Raw genomic sequence first — 18,180 nt, forward strand, 5'->3', positions numbered from 1 at the left:
AGCAGCAAAATATTTTTCACATTGCTGTAGCTAGCTTGTATCAGTTTCCTAACTGGTTCTACCTGTTTAGGGAAGTCTAAGAAATTCAACAGGTAGTAAATCACCTGTTAGGTTGAATCAAGAAATCCAGCGAATATCTTTGTTAATTTTGTTAGTTATATCTTTTATCTGCCCAAGCTGTTTTTGGTACAACAGCTAGTATACTACAAACACTCAGAAACCTGCCACTTGTTTCTTAATCATTTTATTTACATTTTTGTGGTTTCATGTGAGGAAAGTGCTTTATCTATCACATAAAATATTGCTTTACATTAACTTGTAACAGTCACAATATCGTAGTACGTCATATTAACCTGTATCAGTCACATTAAAATCGGAAATCCATGTCAGCCAGTGAATCACAGAATTGTGCTCTGCTCCCATCATGTGGATTTTATAAGGTACTGCAGATCCCCCGCACAAGTTTTTGTTTAGGTGAGCCTTCTTTTCTGAGTCCCAGCCATTCATCCGTGGGAGTGTTTGTTAACCGAGACAGCAAAAGGGTTTGACCCGATGACATCATGCCAATAACAGTGATTCTTTTACCCCTTCATGTTATTTTCAACATGTAGCTCCACCCAGTAGGTGTAGTAGGGCAAACAGATGAAGCAGGTTTAGCAACAGTCGGAAACAGATTTCCACCTCAGTCCTGATGCTTGTGACACTATGGAAGAAGGGATTTTTTTCCGCCTTAGTTTTGAGCAAAACTCCCACACTTAATGAAACTAGGTCTGCACGGGAGTGATCCAAGACCTGCACAAGATCTAGGCCATCAAAAAGCTTCTTACCCCATTTTTAAGATTAATTTAAATGTTTTTGGAAGACTTTTGAGCCACTCTGACTTTTAAAAATGGAGAGATTTACTTTATTGAGGATGAGAACTAATAGTGGAGTCATCTGCATGATTTTTGTGCTCTTTCTTTGCTGCACTACTGGAAAATGCAAACTCCAGGAAACAAAACCAACAAACTCAGTAAGCCTTGACACTGTCAAACCTTATCCAAATGACATTGGGGAACCTCAGCCTTATCCAGAGGAGGAGAAGGGCAAACTTCCTGTGTTTACAATGAACTACAGTCGGATCCAAATCCCATTTGAATTTACCTTATGGGTACTGCTGGCTTCTTTTTCCAAAATTGGTAGGTAGAAAAACAGGTTTGTCTAATTGTGGATAATCTGGAAGTCTAACCTTGAATTGCTTCATCTATTCCATTCAGGTTTCCACATCTACCATAAAATCACGATCTGGATCCCAGAGTCATGTCTACTCATTGGCATCGGCCTCATAGTTGGGGGCATCATGTACTCTGTGAAGGAGAAACCCCCCGCCGTTCTCAGCTCCGATGTTTTCTTCCTCTACATGCTCCCACCCATTGTTTTGGAAAACGGCTATTTCATGCCCACAAGGCCGTTCTTTGAAAATGTTGGGACGGTGTTGTGGTACGCTGTGGTGGGAACGTTGTGGAACAGCATCGGCATAGGCCTCTCTCTCTTCGCCATCTGCCAATTTGAAGTGTTTGACCTTCAAGACATTAATCTGCAGGTCAGTCATGAAACCCTTCTGGTGTTTATCAGCGTCTAACATACTTAAAATAGTTGGTGCATATGTGCTTATGGGTCTTCTTTGTCTGCTCATATTACTGCAGGAGAACTTGCTTTTTGCCTCAATCATCTCTGCTGTGGACCCTGTGGCAGCTCTTAACGTGTTTGAAGATGTTGGAATCAATGAGCAGATCTACATAGTTATTTTTGGAGAGGGTCTCTTTAGTGATGCCGTCACGGTGGTGAGTAACGGTGCTGTGAGACGGTTTGAGTTGCTAATTTTCAGTCAGAGTGTAAACTTGTTGGGTCAGATGGTTCAGATTAATTTAGGACTATGACCCTGTGACAACCCAGCTTCCTTGTGAGGTCAACATGTACCAGTGTAGGTGTGTAAACTAAGGGATATTGACATCTAGAAGCTCACTTTACAGTTCACTGCAGAGTTTTTTTTAATCATAACTTTTTGTTTTTCTGTGGTAAAAACATGATGTTACACAAAGGCCCTCGTTTGAAATGGGAAAGGGGAGAGAACATGTAATGTAAATAAGGCTAATGTAACACATTTAAATAAGTTCAGTAGAGATACAAAGTTCTACAAGACCCCATTTTTTCTTTGCTACCACACAGTAACAGGAAGGTAAGGGAAGTAAAACAAAAAACAAGAAGCATACACTGCTGCAGGGTTTCTACAAATTTATTTCCAATTTTCAAACTGTAATTTTAAAGATTTTCTGGATCTTTGAGTGCAAAAGAAATAATTTAGTTGCATTTATAACTCATTGTAAAATTATATACATATAATCCCCTGACCCCCACAAAACTAAGGTTAGCTAGTTTCAAATCCAACTTTTTAGTAAATGACAATTATTAACACTAAAATTTAGTAGCCAAGGAGCGTTTTTTCCGTAAAACCCGAAAAAATACATGTAGAGGAGAGTGTTATCTAAAAAACCCACCAGTAAATGGAATAATTTTGTCCATAAAGAAAATTATTCAAATTTAGATGTGATTAAAAGAAAGAAACATTTGGCCAAATCAACACAGAATTGATTCTTTGGGCTTAAAAATCTAATTAGCAGGTTGTCCTGTAAGGCAAATAAAAACAAATAAATCCAAAACTGTTTTTATGCATGACATTTCCTCCAAAGTGACTCAGAGGGAAACCTCCTAATCTGCCTGACCGTCAGTTTCTTCTTTGTTGTGAAACCACCTCTGTAACAATACCGACTGTTTCAGTTGAGTTTCATTTGAAAGCCAAGTTTCATTCAAGCCCTCCTGGCACATTGTTTACAACTGTATGTGGGATAAATAAGAAGTTTGCACCACATTCTCAAGCAGACAAAATATGTTTATTTTTCTAATCAAAAGTTCTTTGATTAGAACACAAAGATTCAACATAATTAGGCTAATATCTCGTCTTGTTTGGCTTTTTGAAATCTTTCTTATGACAGTAAAACAGTAGTTTTCCAGTAATGTGCTTCGTTTTCTGCCGCTTCAGGTCCTCTACAGCATGTTTGCCTTTCTGGCCAACATGCCAGCCATTGACTCTGAAGATGTGTTCCTGGGCGTGGCCAGATTTTTTGTGGTGGGAATTGGAGGGGTCCTTTTCGGCCTCCTATTTGGCTTCATGGCGGCGTTCACCTCCCGCTTCACCAGCAGGGTGCGGGAGATCGAGCCCCTGTTCGTCTTCATGTTCAGCTACCTGGCCTACCTGGTGGCAGAGCTGTTTGCCATCTCCAGTGTCATGGCGTAAGTTCGCTGTTTAATCACTGCAAACCTGTCAAACCTGATGACAGTCAGATTAAAATTTTGTTTTTTTCCATCTCCAAAGCCAAAACTGAAACACTACTTTTGTTATATATTCTGGGGTTGTTTTTTTTTTTCACTCTTTAAGGCCTGAATATTCATTACTACCAGAGGAAATGGCATTTATCTTTGCATGCTGTGGATCTTGATCTGTAAATCTGACTGAACATAACATCTTTATGGATGTTGCCTTGTTTTTTTCCACTTACAGCCCTCTCACGAGGGCTTCCTCCCGCCTTCCTTCAGCATTACAAGACAAACTTGTTCTTCCACAAAACTTTCCAGCCTCAGGAGGCGATGGGTAGTCAAGATTTGACTACATTCTGGACAGACAGAAACTACTCTGGCTCCTAAAAGTTCATGCACCCTTCTAAAGCCATATAAAAAGAAGGCCATAATAAATGATTTCAAATTATTCATCTTGTACAGTTCAACTGAAAAACAAACAAATCTGCGAGAGGATGAGTCTTGTCCTATAGATATAAAGGCTTTTATGATCAATTTGCCACTAAAATGAGTTAGGTGCAACAAAATATAATCACTACAATGTATTTGTTTATGAATAATAATAAGAAACAATTCATATGATTAGAATTTAAAACAAATTTAAAATAGATGTATGACGATACGGCGTAACACAGACGTGCCAACTTATCAACTTGCACCCTCTACTGACCAAAAAGAAGAACATATCAAGTCGGTTTTTCACACCGCTCTAGCTGAGAGTTTTTGGCAGTAACTGATGAACAAACTGAAAATTATAGAGGTCTAGGGGTGACAAAATTAAATGAATTTACAAAGAAATACATCAGTGAAAATCTTGCATTAATTGATTATCATAAAACAATTAAAACATAATTTAATAGCATCATGAAATTATGACGTGTAATTAAATCTACCTATTGAATTTTTTTTAAGAAAATGTATTTAAAAATATATTTAATTATTTTACTGTATATTTATTTATTTCATGGCTCATAATGGTCCTTGCACAGAAATAAACACTCAGTGAAACAATGCATTTTGAGTGAAATGTATTTAATAACTTAAATTTAATTATGAGTTAAGACTTTATAGGTCTTCCTTAATTTTTAGCTTTGAGTATATGATCAGACAGAGGAGTGGCAAAAGCAAACGAGGTGGATTAGTAGTGCTCGCCAAAAATTTATGGCGGCATCCAGGGCATGTTAGATTGCCTCTGCTGGCCTGAAATTTAACTGTTAGCATATCATAACGGTCATGAGACTGTCAGGCAGTCTTCAGTCAGAGGTCTCTTTGGATTTGTTGATGGACTGCCTGCTACCGGAGATCCCTCCAGCCAGCCACAACGACTTATTGAAGATACTGAGATTATATGAGTTATAAAATTAAATTTCCTTTTATGAAGAATTTTTGAATTGAACTGAAATCAAAAAGCAAATTCAAGGAACTAAAACCTTATAATGGCTTTCAAAGTCATTACCATGTCCTTAACGTTAGATTTAAAATGTGCCAACATTGCAGGGACTTTTAAATTGAAGTAAGGGGAGATCTTTTTTGTTTTTGTCCTAATCTCTTCTGCAGCTTAGAAAAGAATGTGTGTGAACTGAAATTGAAATATTGGTCAAGATTTTTGATGTTGTAAACTGCTTTTCTTTTATCATTCATACAGCATCATCATATGCGCCATAACGATGAAGTACTACGTGGAGGAGAATGTTTCCCAGAGATCCTGCACCACCATTCGCCACGTTGTCAAGATGCTGGCTACCATCTCTGAGACGCTCATCTTCTTCTTCTTGGGTGTGGTTACCATAACAACTGTCCATGAGTGGAACTGGGCCTACATCCTGTTCACGCTGCTCTTTGCCTTCCTGTGGAGAGGACTCGGTGAGGAGCTTTCTCACTCTTTCCAGAACTTTGTCAAATTCAAAATAATCAGAGTGATTGATCGTTTGGTAACTCCTCCTTTGAAGGAATTCTGGTGCTGACCCAGATCATCAACCCGTTCCGGACTATCCAGTTCAATTTAAAGGACCAGTTTGGCTTGGCGTACGGAGGCCTGAGAGGAGCAATCTGCTTCGCTTTGGTCTTCACTCTGGGGGACACAATTAATAGAAGAAACCTGTTTGTCACGGCTTCAGTCGCCATCATCATATTCACAGTTTTCATCCAGGTAGGCACACTTGTTGTCAGTATTCTTCTAAGTCTTCCATGCATGTCTGACTTATTTTGTCATTATTTTCTTTAATTATATTTATTGACTTTTTTAGGCTTAAGCTCCTTCAGAGCTTCGCAAAAGTCTTCGTATTTCTTGAAACAAATCCACTTTTTGCAGATTCTTTCCGTTACTTTGGTTTTATCTCATGTCTCATGTAGGGCATCAGCATCCGCCCCATAATTGAGTATATAAAGATCAGAAAGACCAACAAAAATCTTAATACTATTAATGTGACGATTCATACCAGGGTGAGTAGCAGATTTCATCGTCTCTTATTGTTGTGTTTTTGTAAAATGGGACACCAATTATGAAACGTTATTTTTTCTATATTTTTCTAGACAATGGAGCACCTTCTTTGTGGCATTGACGACTTGTGTGGACAGTGGGGTCACTACTACTGGAAAGACAAGTAGGGATTCTTTTAAAATGTGAACCATCCAAAAATGTACCTGAAAAAGAATTGAACTATTTTTCTGTGTGAAAGATTTAAAAGGTTCAACGATCGCTTTTTGAGACGCATCCTGCTGCGAGACAGGAAAGCCGAGTCGAGTATAGTGTCTATGTACAAGAAGCTGGAGCTTCAAAATGCCATTGAGCTACTGGACACAATGATGGGAGACATCAGCGCAGCTCCATCTCTTCTTTCCCTACAGTACGTCAGTGTATTTTCAACTCATTTACTAAAGTGTAGTTTCTCCGGGGCATTCTTAATTGATAGCAAACGCACCTTTGTACCCAGAGAAAAGAGCTGATTAAGACAAATAATGACTGCAGATGTTGTTTTCCAGTAACAAGTTCAAAACTGGACAATACAGCGATGTCTAATTCAATAAAACAGTAGACAAAAACATTTAAGCAAGTCTTCGAAACGGTATAATCAATTTTCTAATGAGTCCATCAACTGAATGTTCATACCAAATCTGATTTCACTGCAAGCTTTTGTCCATCTAGAGGGAAGCTGCCATGCTCTTTGTCCATCTTGATAATAGTAATGATAAATCATGGCTTTCATGACTGTCTATTGTTTCATCTTGATCTTAGAGATGAGAAGAAGGAGGCATCTCGGCCAAAGAAGAAGTTCAAGGCTACTGACATTAAGAAAATGCATGACATCCTGTCTAAGAACATGTACAGAATTCGACAAAGGGTAACAATCATATTTCATAGATAAATGTTTCCACACTCTCAAAAATCCACTTCTGCGTTCTGGAATAATTAATTTTACACCAGTTTTATACAACTAACTTTATTTGTATGTGCCAGGGCATCCTCTGAAAGGATGTGAATATTTTCTTACAAAGGAAATAAAGCTGTAGTGGAACTGGGAAGGACAGATGTGTCCAGTGAAAATGAGGAAAAGTACTAGTGTAACCTTTGAAAAAAGGACAAGATTTGGACAAGGACTGGGGTATCCAGAAAAAGTGAGGATAAAAACCAGGATATCTGATGAAAATATGAACAAGGACTGGGGTATTTGGCAAAAAGAACTAGTGTATCTTTTGTACCAAGAAATTTGTGACAAGGGACAAGGACTGTAACATGTGGTAAAAGTACTAAGGTATCCTTTGTACTGGGGACAAGGAGTGGGGTATCTGATGAGAGGGACAAGTAAAAATAGGGACAAGGATGGGGTATTTATTTAAACTGAGAACAAATTACCAGGGTATCTGTTGAAAATTGGAAGAAAACAAATTTAAATCTCAGGAGTGGACGACGGTATCCAATTAGAAATTTTATGGATGGATCATCTCGTTTGATGATCCGTCAATAACTCAAAAGCCATTAAATTTTTAAACTTGTGCATTATTTTTTCTTAATGTCTAAATGTTAATCCCTGTCTTTATATTGAAAATATAACCAATTCTGTTTTCCAGACCACGGCTTTCACCAGCAAACACAGTCTACCAGATGACAGCCAAACCAGAGAGATTCTGATTCGCCGCCATGCAAGCATCCGACGCAGCCTCCGTGCTGAGAGTTTCCGTGAACAGGTTTAGGTCTTTTTCTTTGCTCCTTTTTAACTTTTGTATTTCTCTAAAGAGGAAAGTAGAGAAAACAAAATAGTAAATTATATTTTCTCCTTTATCCTTCTGTCTTGTGCCTCCTGTAGCCAGCACAGAACATCTCCAAGTCTCTGAGGTACTACTCCCTCCAACCTGGTGGTAATCTGGATTCTGCTTTACCTCTCAGAAGACGAAGTCATGGTGAGCAGGATCTCCTTTTGAATTCCTTTGATTAGCTATGGTACATAAGCATGCAAATTCTCCCACTTGCTGATTATTTGTTTGCCATTAGCTATTCCTGAGGTGGATCGCTTGCGGTCATCTGGTGTGTCTCCACGCTCCTCATCCCGCTCGCTAATTCCGATGAGCAAACTGAACACAATTGAAGAAAGAAGAAGTCCAGTGGAGGCATCAGTTGATTCCACACACCCTCTGGAACCATCTTCTACAGAAGACCACCTGGATGAGGTGTTTACAGGCTCGAGGGTAAGAGGACGTAGAGCCCCTGTTCCCGCAGCGAGGAGACGTGGCCCAAATCGGGTTGATGAAGATGAAGATGAGAATGTCTCTGAAGGTCAAGGGGAGGAACGGCATCTACCTCCTCGAGGCTGGGCCCCTGAAAACAGGGATCTTGGAGCAAATGAGGCTGGAAACTCATTACTTAGACCGTCATCACTAAGATCCCAACGCTCATGGAAAACATGACAAACTGACCTTGTATTTTGTACACAAAGAAGTTATTTCTTTCTGATGGATGTGAAATTTGAACCTAGAAATATAGAGTAGCAGGCTTCCAATAGAGAGTGTACTGTATAATGTTCACCAGGACCCAACAATCCGTTATTTTTTAAAACATTCTTGTATTTGAGGACTTAATTTGGATGTATTTATTTTTACGTTTCGACTGTCCTGAGCCAACAGTGATAAAATAAATGGAATTTGTAGGTAAAGCCATTATTAATTTTTTTTCCTTTTTAAAGTCTGCTGTTTTCTGCATTCGCACAGGATTAAAGGTTGACTAACTGAGCTCCCACACACAACAGTCCCTTATCTTAGCAAAACGTGTTCTCCCAGCCAATTCAACAGATGGCTGCATGATGTGTTTAAAGATGAGAGTGTTGGCTAAAATTAGCGAGATGCTGAAGTCGAAATTAATTTCATGAAATGAAAACGTAAAGCAGTCTTTGTCAAAGCAAAAAAAAGGGCCATTTGCTGAATGTTTTGCCAAGCTTCAGTTCTCTGCACATATTAAAATGGTATCAGAACAGTCAAAATAATATAGGCAGAACCAGGAAGTATGAAAAAACGACAACAAAAATTTGAAGTAATACATGGTTAACAAATTTGCTGTCTATTAATGTGGATAATTTAGCTATAAAATGAGGATTATACTCAGGAAACTGTTCTCCCGCTATGTTTTGATTAAAAAAAACAACAACATTTTATCCTTACAGTGGTATTTGAATTGTAGCAACAAATAAGGCATAAACATTTAAAATTAACTTTTGTTATCTGAACTAAAAACCAAATAGAATTTTGATGCCCATGATGTATATTTCTGACAACATACAGATTCAGTTATCTAATCTGATGGAGTTTTTATACTACACTGCTGTATATTCCACCATTTAACCAGTACATCTGAAACCAGGAAGAGGACCCACAGGTACTATTAAACTCAGGAAAGAGGAGTTCGAGCATTAGATGTCTTAATGTTCCCTTTTATTAGTCCACTCAACTCTTTTACGGCCCTCTGTTCTCATAAACCTCCAGAGGTAAAGCTGTACGTCTGCCCGGCAAAGCTTTAAACGTTGGGATGAATTGTTTTTACAGTTAGCAGAGGAAGCTAACTCTTACTTTTAGGGGAATCAAAGAAATTCAGCTGTATATCACAATGCGAAAAAACAGTGTCCCTTTGATATTACATTAGTAAAGCTCTGCAATAATAGAGTTTCCACCTGAAACTGTGTGCAGTGATTTAATGTCATAACAGAGAAGAGACAGCGTGGATTTGTTGTGGGAGGAAGCCTTGAACAGGAGACAGACGGTATCTCCTCATCTCCTGTAGGAGGCAAAACTCTAAGCTCAGCTCAGGTTTAGTGACCAATATTTCATAGGTAAAAACACACAATGACAACTGAAGATAAAAAAAATGACATAAACATGATGAAAACAGGCAAAAAGTTGGACAGAAATGGGGACATTGTTAGATCGGTTGAAAGGAGCAGGATGTGGGTCAACATGCAAGGTTGGCATCTAACATTTTTAACACAACTCCAAATGACAACAAACGGCAAAAATGAAGAGGCAGAATGTTAAGAACTATTTAAAATCTCAAACTATGCCATTTTGTATGCACACAACAGGCTCAGAAACATTGTTCACATAATAACTGACTGCTCAGCTTTCGCGTGTTTGTCCTGATTGCTTTTGCTTCTGCACGGCTGCTTTAATTAAACATGTGCCACAGCGATTATGGCGTTTCATTATTTCATAAGAAGCAGTGCAGTATGAAATTAACTGTTTCATTGAGAAAAATCAAAGGCGGGACTTCAAATAAATGGTTTATTGAGGAACATTTTAGGCCTAAACGCGGAATAATTATGTGCTTTAGCTTTTTAAATCAATTTCTCTCTGAAGATTTTTTTCTTTTTTTTTTTTTTAACTTCAGCCAGCAAATTAAAAATTATGCATCATGTTAAGATTTGCTTCACACCAAATATCTTCTGGAAGCTTCAGCAGGTTTAATGATGGTGAACCTTTAATGGCATTTTCTCAAACAAACACAGCAACAGAACTGAATGCAATCAATAAAATATGATCCATACACTGACAAGCATAACAACAATAACTGGCTCGAATGAGGTGGAACATAAATGCTCTCAAGCAGTCAAGACATTAAAAATATTACTGATATAGCAGTTGGATTATTTAAAAAGGATGCTTACTAAAGGTTTAAACTTTAGTGAGAAATAGGAAATATAGAAGATTAACATATATTATCTTTATTAACAAAGTACATGGTTTTTCATAGCAAAATTTGAGATGAGAGAATGAGTGTAAAAGTGTTTTGAGTGCTTTGCATCATAAAATCTCATAAGTACGTTCACACCATAAATGAAAATCTATTTCTTAATTTCATCAGAAATATTATCCACATCTGCTTGTGTAAAAAAAAACAACAACAAAAAACAATAATAATAATTGAAAATCCCAGCCTAGCTCACGTTTGAATTGGGAGTCTCTGACAGACTGAAGGGTTGAATTCAACACAATTTTTTTTTATCAGTGACAGTCTGTCAAAGTAAATATCTACACGAGGAGCGTTGGATGTAAGAGCTCAAACCAAACGCCTGCAAAGTCTTCGCCTGGAGCAAATTTGCATTCTGATCAAGAAATGTCTTTGAATGTGGGAGGCGCTGGCAAACATCCTAGTTTATGAGCTGCCCGTCAGCTGAATGTGAAGCAGCGCATCGTTGCTATAGAAGGGGTAGTAGGCGTGCAGAGAGGAGAAAAAGAAAGAGCAGAGAAGACCGGATGTAAACGCACTGGAAACCATTCAGAGACGGAGAGAGAGAGAAACAAAAGGAAGAAAACGGATTGTTGATGGAAATGTGTTCCGTCTGGTGACACTTCCAGGGGCTGCTCCGGTGGATAAGGAAGTCAGGGGAAACTTTGGTTCTGTCCAGGATATTATTGTTTTCTGGTCCTGCTGTCAGACTGAGGAGCCAAGATGAACCAAACTGCATCGGTGGCGCATCAGATAGACTCTCAGCCCCTAAGAGATAGCAAGGTACGGTGCGTCTGCTCGTGTTGCACCTCTTAACTTGAACTAAAAGTCAGAATTTTCACGTTTGGGTTGCTGAGCTGGAAGTACTTTTTTTTGCCTTGGCTTTTGATTTAAAATTTCCCTTCCAGCGATTTAATACTACGTTATTAAAGGGTTTTTAAATGGTCATGATTCTTAGGGATATTGCTATTTACTGTTTATTTTTGCAACTTTTTAAGTTCCTTGCTTTCTCGTACACTTTTGTCATGCAATTAAAGGGGCGATATTGTGCAAAATCAACTATTTTTGAGCTTTACATCTTGTTGTAATGTTACCTTCTCATCAAAAATATACCTGGAGGGTTGCTTTGATTCTTACGTGCAGGTTTGAGAAATTCTTTAATCTTCCGTGGGAAAACATCTGGGTGGGCGTAGCTCCGCCTCCCAGGCACAGCTCCTCCTTGGAGCCCCTTCAGACTAGCCAGCAGCAATTAGCCAACAGCTGGTGGAAAACATTTTTCAAGGGTTAACAGAGGAGCGATGTCAGGACTTCCTGAAGCCAGAGTTTCAGAAATAGCAGGATTTATTAAAGAGACAGAGGCCAATTTTAAGGCATTAAATTTTGAAGTATTTTTTTATATATATATAACAACTGAAATTAACAGTTGATTGTGCTATAAAATGGCACTGTATACCTAGAAAATACATAATACTGCCTCTTTAAGAAAATCATTTTCAATAAATTAATAAAATGGTGTCAGAGGTATGGAAAAATTCTCTGAAAATTTAAAGCAAGAAGAACTGAGGTCTGGAGAAAACATTTGGCAATAGTAAAAAATAAATTGCACTTGTACAAATTGTAATTGTACTCTTGTTCGGGAAAAACAGAAGAGGATTGGTTGGAGGCTAATCTTCGACTTTTCCATTACCTCAAATCTCACGTTTCTTCCTAGATTCCTGATTTTATCAACACCGTGTAAAACAAGACCAACTACTTGCAACATTTCATATCTAAATTACAGAGCTTTCTCAAACGCGTACATTTTAAAACCGGTGAATCCCAAATTATTCAAAGCTACAGTTTGAACAAAAAGCTTAGTAGCGCATAAAGCTCCTCCTTTAAATCTGACGTATGCAAATTAAAGTTCTGTGAAAAGAAATGTAAGGCTCAAAGTATAACCGGTTTAAGATATATGTTGGTGTGAAACATACCCTGACAAACACATTTTAGCAACAAAACCTGAATTCAATGTCATTTTTAAACAGTAAAATGACCTTATGTTTTGTCATTGAGGCAGAGACCTCGACAGAAAAGTCTTTCAGACTAAAGTACTTTACTGCAGCTTGCAGTTTATGCAAAGTGGTTCTTCAGTGTAAGCATATCCCTAAGAAGTGAGGACTGACAGTGAGGCAAAGTCTAATCCTGTGTGCTGCTGCAGTCCCTCATCCGGACTAGTGTAATCTGACAGAAGGGAGCCTTGATAAGGGAGGGAACATATACGAAACCCTTTAAAAAAAGACCCGTCACTTTACTGAGTAGTTCTTGTGATACAAGTGGGTTCTGATAGTGTATGCAAGGCTTACATGCTGTATAATGATGGGAACATTTTGATTTGAACTGTCCTACTGTAGCCGCTTGTTCCAGTGGTTCATTGGATGCTCCAATTGTACGTATTTCCTTTGGTTCACTGTAGTTTGAAATATTGACTACAAAAATGTCCACGATAGACGCTTTGCTACGTGACGTCTCATGCAAAAAAACAGCTCGCCGATGATGACTGCCACTGGGTTTAGCTGTCCAGTTGTCAACATGACACACTAAATCGTAAATATGATATAAAAAAGGAAAACAAAGACAGTGCTTTGCTACTAATTGTTGACACTATGACAACCAATGTAAAAGAAGGGTATCACATTTCACAGGCCAGGAAAAAGTTTTAATAAAAAAAATTATAGTGAGGGAGACAGAAGTAGGTCAGCTATGCTAGCTTGACTTTGACAATCTTAACATGTGACCATGCTGTGGAATTTGGTGCTTTTCGGTTCAGTTGGAAAAAACAAATTCGACTCACAAACAACTCTCTGACAGATCATTAGCAGAGCAGGTTTCTAAATTAGCTAATCAACCACTGCTGCGTTCAGACGATCACTTATTAACCGTAAAACAAACATCAATCCTGAAAACATAATACTGTAACAGATTGAATGTCCTGTTCTGTGTGTGGGAAATGTTTGTGTGTGTTTTTGGTGTTGAATTCTGATACACTAGTGGAGCTCTGGTTAGCCAGTTGCCATAGCAACAAAGTCTGTGTGTGGCGTTGCTGACACAGAGTGAGAAAAAAGAATACAAATGGTTTTGAGATATTCTTCAATGAGTTTCCTGTGTAATTCTCCCTTAGACGAGGCGCATTGCACTAAATCCAATTGTTCTGCTGCAGCAAGTAAAAGAATCGTCTTTTTGCACTCCAGCGTATGTGAAATTTCCGGATGTAAATATTACGTGAAACGTGTCTACACAGCTGAAAGTGTTTACATGCATTAAATTTGGCTGATCCAGTCACTTCTATAAAAGTCTATAACATCTTGGAATGAAGCAATTGATTCCTTCAGGATCAACAAAGTAAACTATCAGTTCATTTTGTTGATAATAAAAGTTGTGTGACGTGGTCGCAATAGGACTTTGAGTGGGCAATGGTATATTGTGGTTGTTTACTGTTCTCATCAGAATAAGCAGAAAGACAAACTGCGCCAAGGCACAAACTTCACTTATAACCAGCACAATGGTGAACAGATCTGGTTGCATGTATACAAGAGGATAAAGACATGGGCAGTTGAGTTTATGCATTAATTAGAGTGCAGACTGCAAAATTGACCTTGTTGTCCAACATCAGTGTCTGACCTCACAAATGGTCAAAAAGTCCCTTGAGCGCACACAACTTCAATTGGTGGAATGAAACAAGAACTGTAGTGGAAAGGAATAAAAATGTTACAGATGCTAAAAAAATGGGGCCGACATCATTTTAAATCTACTGGATAAAGAATAAGATGTATTTATGTGCATACGTAAGTAAACAAGTGAATACTTTGGATAATATTGTGTATTTCCAAAGTTAAAAATAAATAAGAATATCAGAAGAAGGGAGCTTTGATTAGAGAATGTCAGTCCGTCGAGTGTTGCAAAGCCAACAGGTTCAGAGCAGACATCGGGTTTAGGGCTGGTCTGTGTTAATGCCTGGGTAACAATAAAACACAAAGAAAGGTTTATCATCTTCTCTGTGCCATTTGTTCTCCTCGTCTGCTTCCTTATTCTCAGTTGCTGCTATGATCATGTCGGCTGTTGCTAAGTAACTTGTTATTCTGGGACATTTTTTATCATATATATCTCAGTTAAATCCCGCTCGCTCAGGGTCAGAGGAGTGGGTGTGCTTGTTCAATGGAATTCGCTGTGAGTCAGTTGTCGGAAATCCTTTAAGAATGAAAAGACACTGAAATGTTTCTTTCATTTGGAGAGCTCGAGTTTGAAAGACAACGACCTGCTGACAAAGTCTCCTTTAGAATATTTTTTGAATATACAAAAACATGTTTAAAATACGTCCTTGAGCTCAAAGCTTTGACAAGAATGCTGAATACCTACGAAGGAAGACGATGTCAGGATAAACGGAAAGATTCAGAACATTTTGTCCACCTGCTGAGGTTCATTTGAGACTTAAAGAGTGTAAGAAACTCCATTTTGCAGTCAATTTTTATCAAAGCTGTAATAAAAAGCAGACAAGAATCCAACACTTCTTGTTGGCTTAAGATCAATTCCCTACTGAGACCAGAAGTTGTGTTGCTATGATTCTGCAGCAGTTTTTAGATCCCTGTAACCATCAAAATGAGTGAAGGAGTAATATTTGTTTATTTACAGAAATTCTGGATCAGCAGGTTATCCCCATGGACCAGAATCCAACTTCTGTTTGCTGATTTGTCAACTACAGACTTAGAGAACCAACTTGGACGGAACATAGACAAGAAGTTAGTGAGGTTTAGGAGTGATTAAGAGAAGCATCGGGTTCAATTTTTGATATTTTTCTGGTAAGACTCTGACAACGGGCGAAAGTGAGCAGATTGCCGTCCTGCCGGGGTTCAGCCACCTCTGCTGTGCCTAACAACCGTCACAGCCACTGAATATTAACACTAACCCCACGTTGTCAACACCATCTGTTGCCGTGGAGACGGGCGTTGAAGGAAAACAGGTCGTTAGCGTCAGAAATGGAGAGAAATGACAAATAAATCTTTATCTTTATTAAACTCAACTGATATTTGACTTAAAGGCAAGAGAGCTGTTATTTAGACATCTTAAAAGTATATTTTTACTTTTCAAAAACTGCGTGTGACTCATAACCTCACACAGTTTTTTGACCAACTTCCAAACGATGTGATGCAATGTGTGATTTTAACACTAGAAACCAAAGGAAAGTGTCAAAAAGGGAATCTGTGAACGGCTCACTGATGCTGGCAACATTTGGGCAGATTTATGAGAAACTGGATCAAGATGGAAATCACCAGTAATACAACTGGAAGAAGAAGAAAGGAAGGACACAAAAAAGATAAAGGAAGTTTACAAGAAAAGGGCTAGATGCAACAAAGAAGCAAAGAGAGGACATAATTGAGGTAGTACACAAGTCATGTGAGGAAGGATAGGAAGAAAAGGATAGAAAGAAAGGAAAGACACATAAATAACAAATAAATAAGCGTATGAGAAAGAAAATGGATGGGTGGAGATCAAAATAATGAAAGGAGGAAGAAACAAAGGAGACAACCAGTAAGAAGGTAAGACATTTGGAATAAAATAATTAAACAAGGAAACAACAACACAAAAAAGGTGTTTGACTTCTGACCTGCACTGTCAGCTGTGTGACCTGATGTAGACAGGTGTGTGTTTCCAAATCAAGTCCAATAAACTGAAATGTCCAGAGCTGGACCCCATTTAAGTTATAGAAACATCTCAAGGATTTTCAGCTTCACGTGAAAGGCTGTAATTTCTTAAATATAATTTGTTTTCTACTTTTAGTACATTTGTTGGAAATTTTTTTCAACACCATCATAATGCAATATTTGTGTGTATTATTTTGAGGAAAGAAAATAATACACACACTTACTATTTGGAATAGGGTCGTAACATAGCAAATATGGATTCAGTGTATATATTCCCTCTTATTTTTCTTATTTCAGTTATTCAGCTTGGAAAATACAGAACCTGATTACCAGAACCAAAGATGGATGTATTTGGGTTTACATGAGGCATCAAATTTCACTTCCAGGATTCCTTCGATGTTTGGAAAAGTATCAAATTTGATGAAATATTTCGTAGATTATGATTAACATGTAACAAGAAAAGAGAGTACAGAAAAGTATATATTTTTTAATTTACATCTTGATACATTCATCGTAATGTAAGAGATATATAAATAATGGTGCACATGTAAAACTATAATGTTGCTAATAATTTAGCACCTGGTAATTATGCACACTGAGAGACCAAATAATTCAAGATTATTGAAATGTAACATATTTCATTGTGCATATTGCTATGTTTTGGTTTTGTCAGCAGAGGGCAGCATTGCACAAGTGTTTGTCTTCTTACTTTGCTGTCAAATCAACAAAGTGGATATGAAACATAAACAAGCAGGACCTAAAATTAAAGCAAAAACAGTTTTCTTTCAAAAACTATGAAACATAGAAACTAAAGGCATTTAATCTCTAACATGTCCCGCTCATCTCTTTTCATTCTAGCGTTTGCTGATGAAAGCGTCCACATCGGTCCAGTCTCAGGCTGCTTGTTTACTCAGACACGTTTTTATTTTTGTTTCAGTGAGTCACAGGGTGGCCCACTTGGCGCCAAGCACCTCAGGAATCATCTCAGGTTAGAGGCGGCTCTCAAACACAATTGCCCAGATGAAGGTCATTGCTACGGAGGCTGCAGGCCGCAGGCTGCTCTGTGCCTGTGCATCCCAGCACAGTGATGGGAGGCAGCATAGCTAAACAGCACACGTAGCATATGGAAGACTCAAGGAGAGATCTGGCTGCGTTTGCATACCGGAGCTGAAATACAGGGAAGGTACCCGACAGTATGCTAACATTTACTGGCAGGAGAGAGCCTTCACACAAGTTAAGCTGTGTGACGTCACATTCCTGATCCAAAGAGTTTGATGTGATATTGGCCTGACCTTTGCAGCCATAGCAGCTCATCATCTACTGAAGATAAACATCACAAAGACACATGAAGCTTTCAGAGACGGACTTGATGAAAGGATGGATGGATGTAATGTTTCTAAACATTTAGTCTCTGGTGATTACGCAAATTAAGATGACCAATCCATCCATCATCCATTCATGATGGATGGATGGATGGATGGATGGATGGATGGATGGATGGATGGATGGATGGATGGATGGATGGATGGATGGATGGATGGATGGATGGATGGATGGATGGATGGATGGATGGATGCTGCCTCAGAATAACATATCCCATCATATAAAGTTGAGAAGTTGACAGGTTGCTGTAGAAACCAGTAAAGTTGTCCAGCATCGTGGAAATCAGGTAAATTTGTCACAAAGCCCCAACAAACAAACTCAGTACCAGTCCATTCTTTCACTCCAATTAGCAAAACCTTAAAATAAAACATAACTGCACTACAAACATGCCTAAAACCATAACTGTCCAATTAACACTGACGTATGTTAACCTGATGTTAACCTGGAGTCTGTTTTGGAACATAACATTTAAGAAGACGGTCTTTAAGGGATTTAGATTCATGCATAACACCTAAAACTGGC

The 18,180-nt window shown here is 38.3% G+C and overlaps 1 protein-coding gene across 1 annotated transcript; it reads left to right on the forward strand.

Annotated features, from left to right (window-relative positions):
- The first annotated feature begins 641 nt into the window (after nt 1-641).
- LOC106920553 (sodium/hydrogen exchanger 2-like) lies at nt 642-8,540 on the forward strand. Its single transcript, XM_014991621.2, has 13 exons — nt 642-1,178; nt 1,257-1,582; nt 1,686-1,823; nt 3,080-3,330; nt 5,039-5,256; nt 5,343-5,542; nt 5,746-5,835; nt 5,926-5,996; nt 6,072-6,239; nt 6,629-6,734; nt 7,462-7,578; nt 7,698-7,791; nt 7,883-8,540. Exons 1-13 carry the CDS (start codon nt 890-892, stop codon nt 8,293-8,295), a joined length of 2,481 nt encoding a protein of 826 aa, XP_014847107.2. The 5' UTR covers nt 642-889; the 3' UTR covers nt 8,296-8,540.
- The last annotated feature ends 9,640 nt before the right edge of the window (nt 8,541-18,180 follow it).

The sequence above is a fragment of the Poecilia mexicana genome, unplaced genomic scaffold (genome assembly GCF_051168715.1).
Source record: "Poecilia mexicana isolate PSO_F unplaced genomic scaffold, ASM5116871v1 scaffold_2, whole genome shotgun sequence".
In the NCBI taxonomy this organism is placed as follows: domain Eukaryota; kingdom Metazoa; phylum Chordata; class Actinopteri; order Cyprinodontiformes; family Poeciliidae; genus Poecilia; species Poecilia mexicana.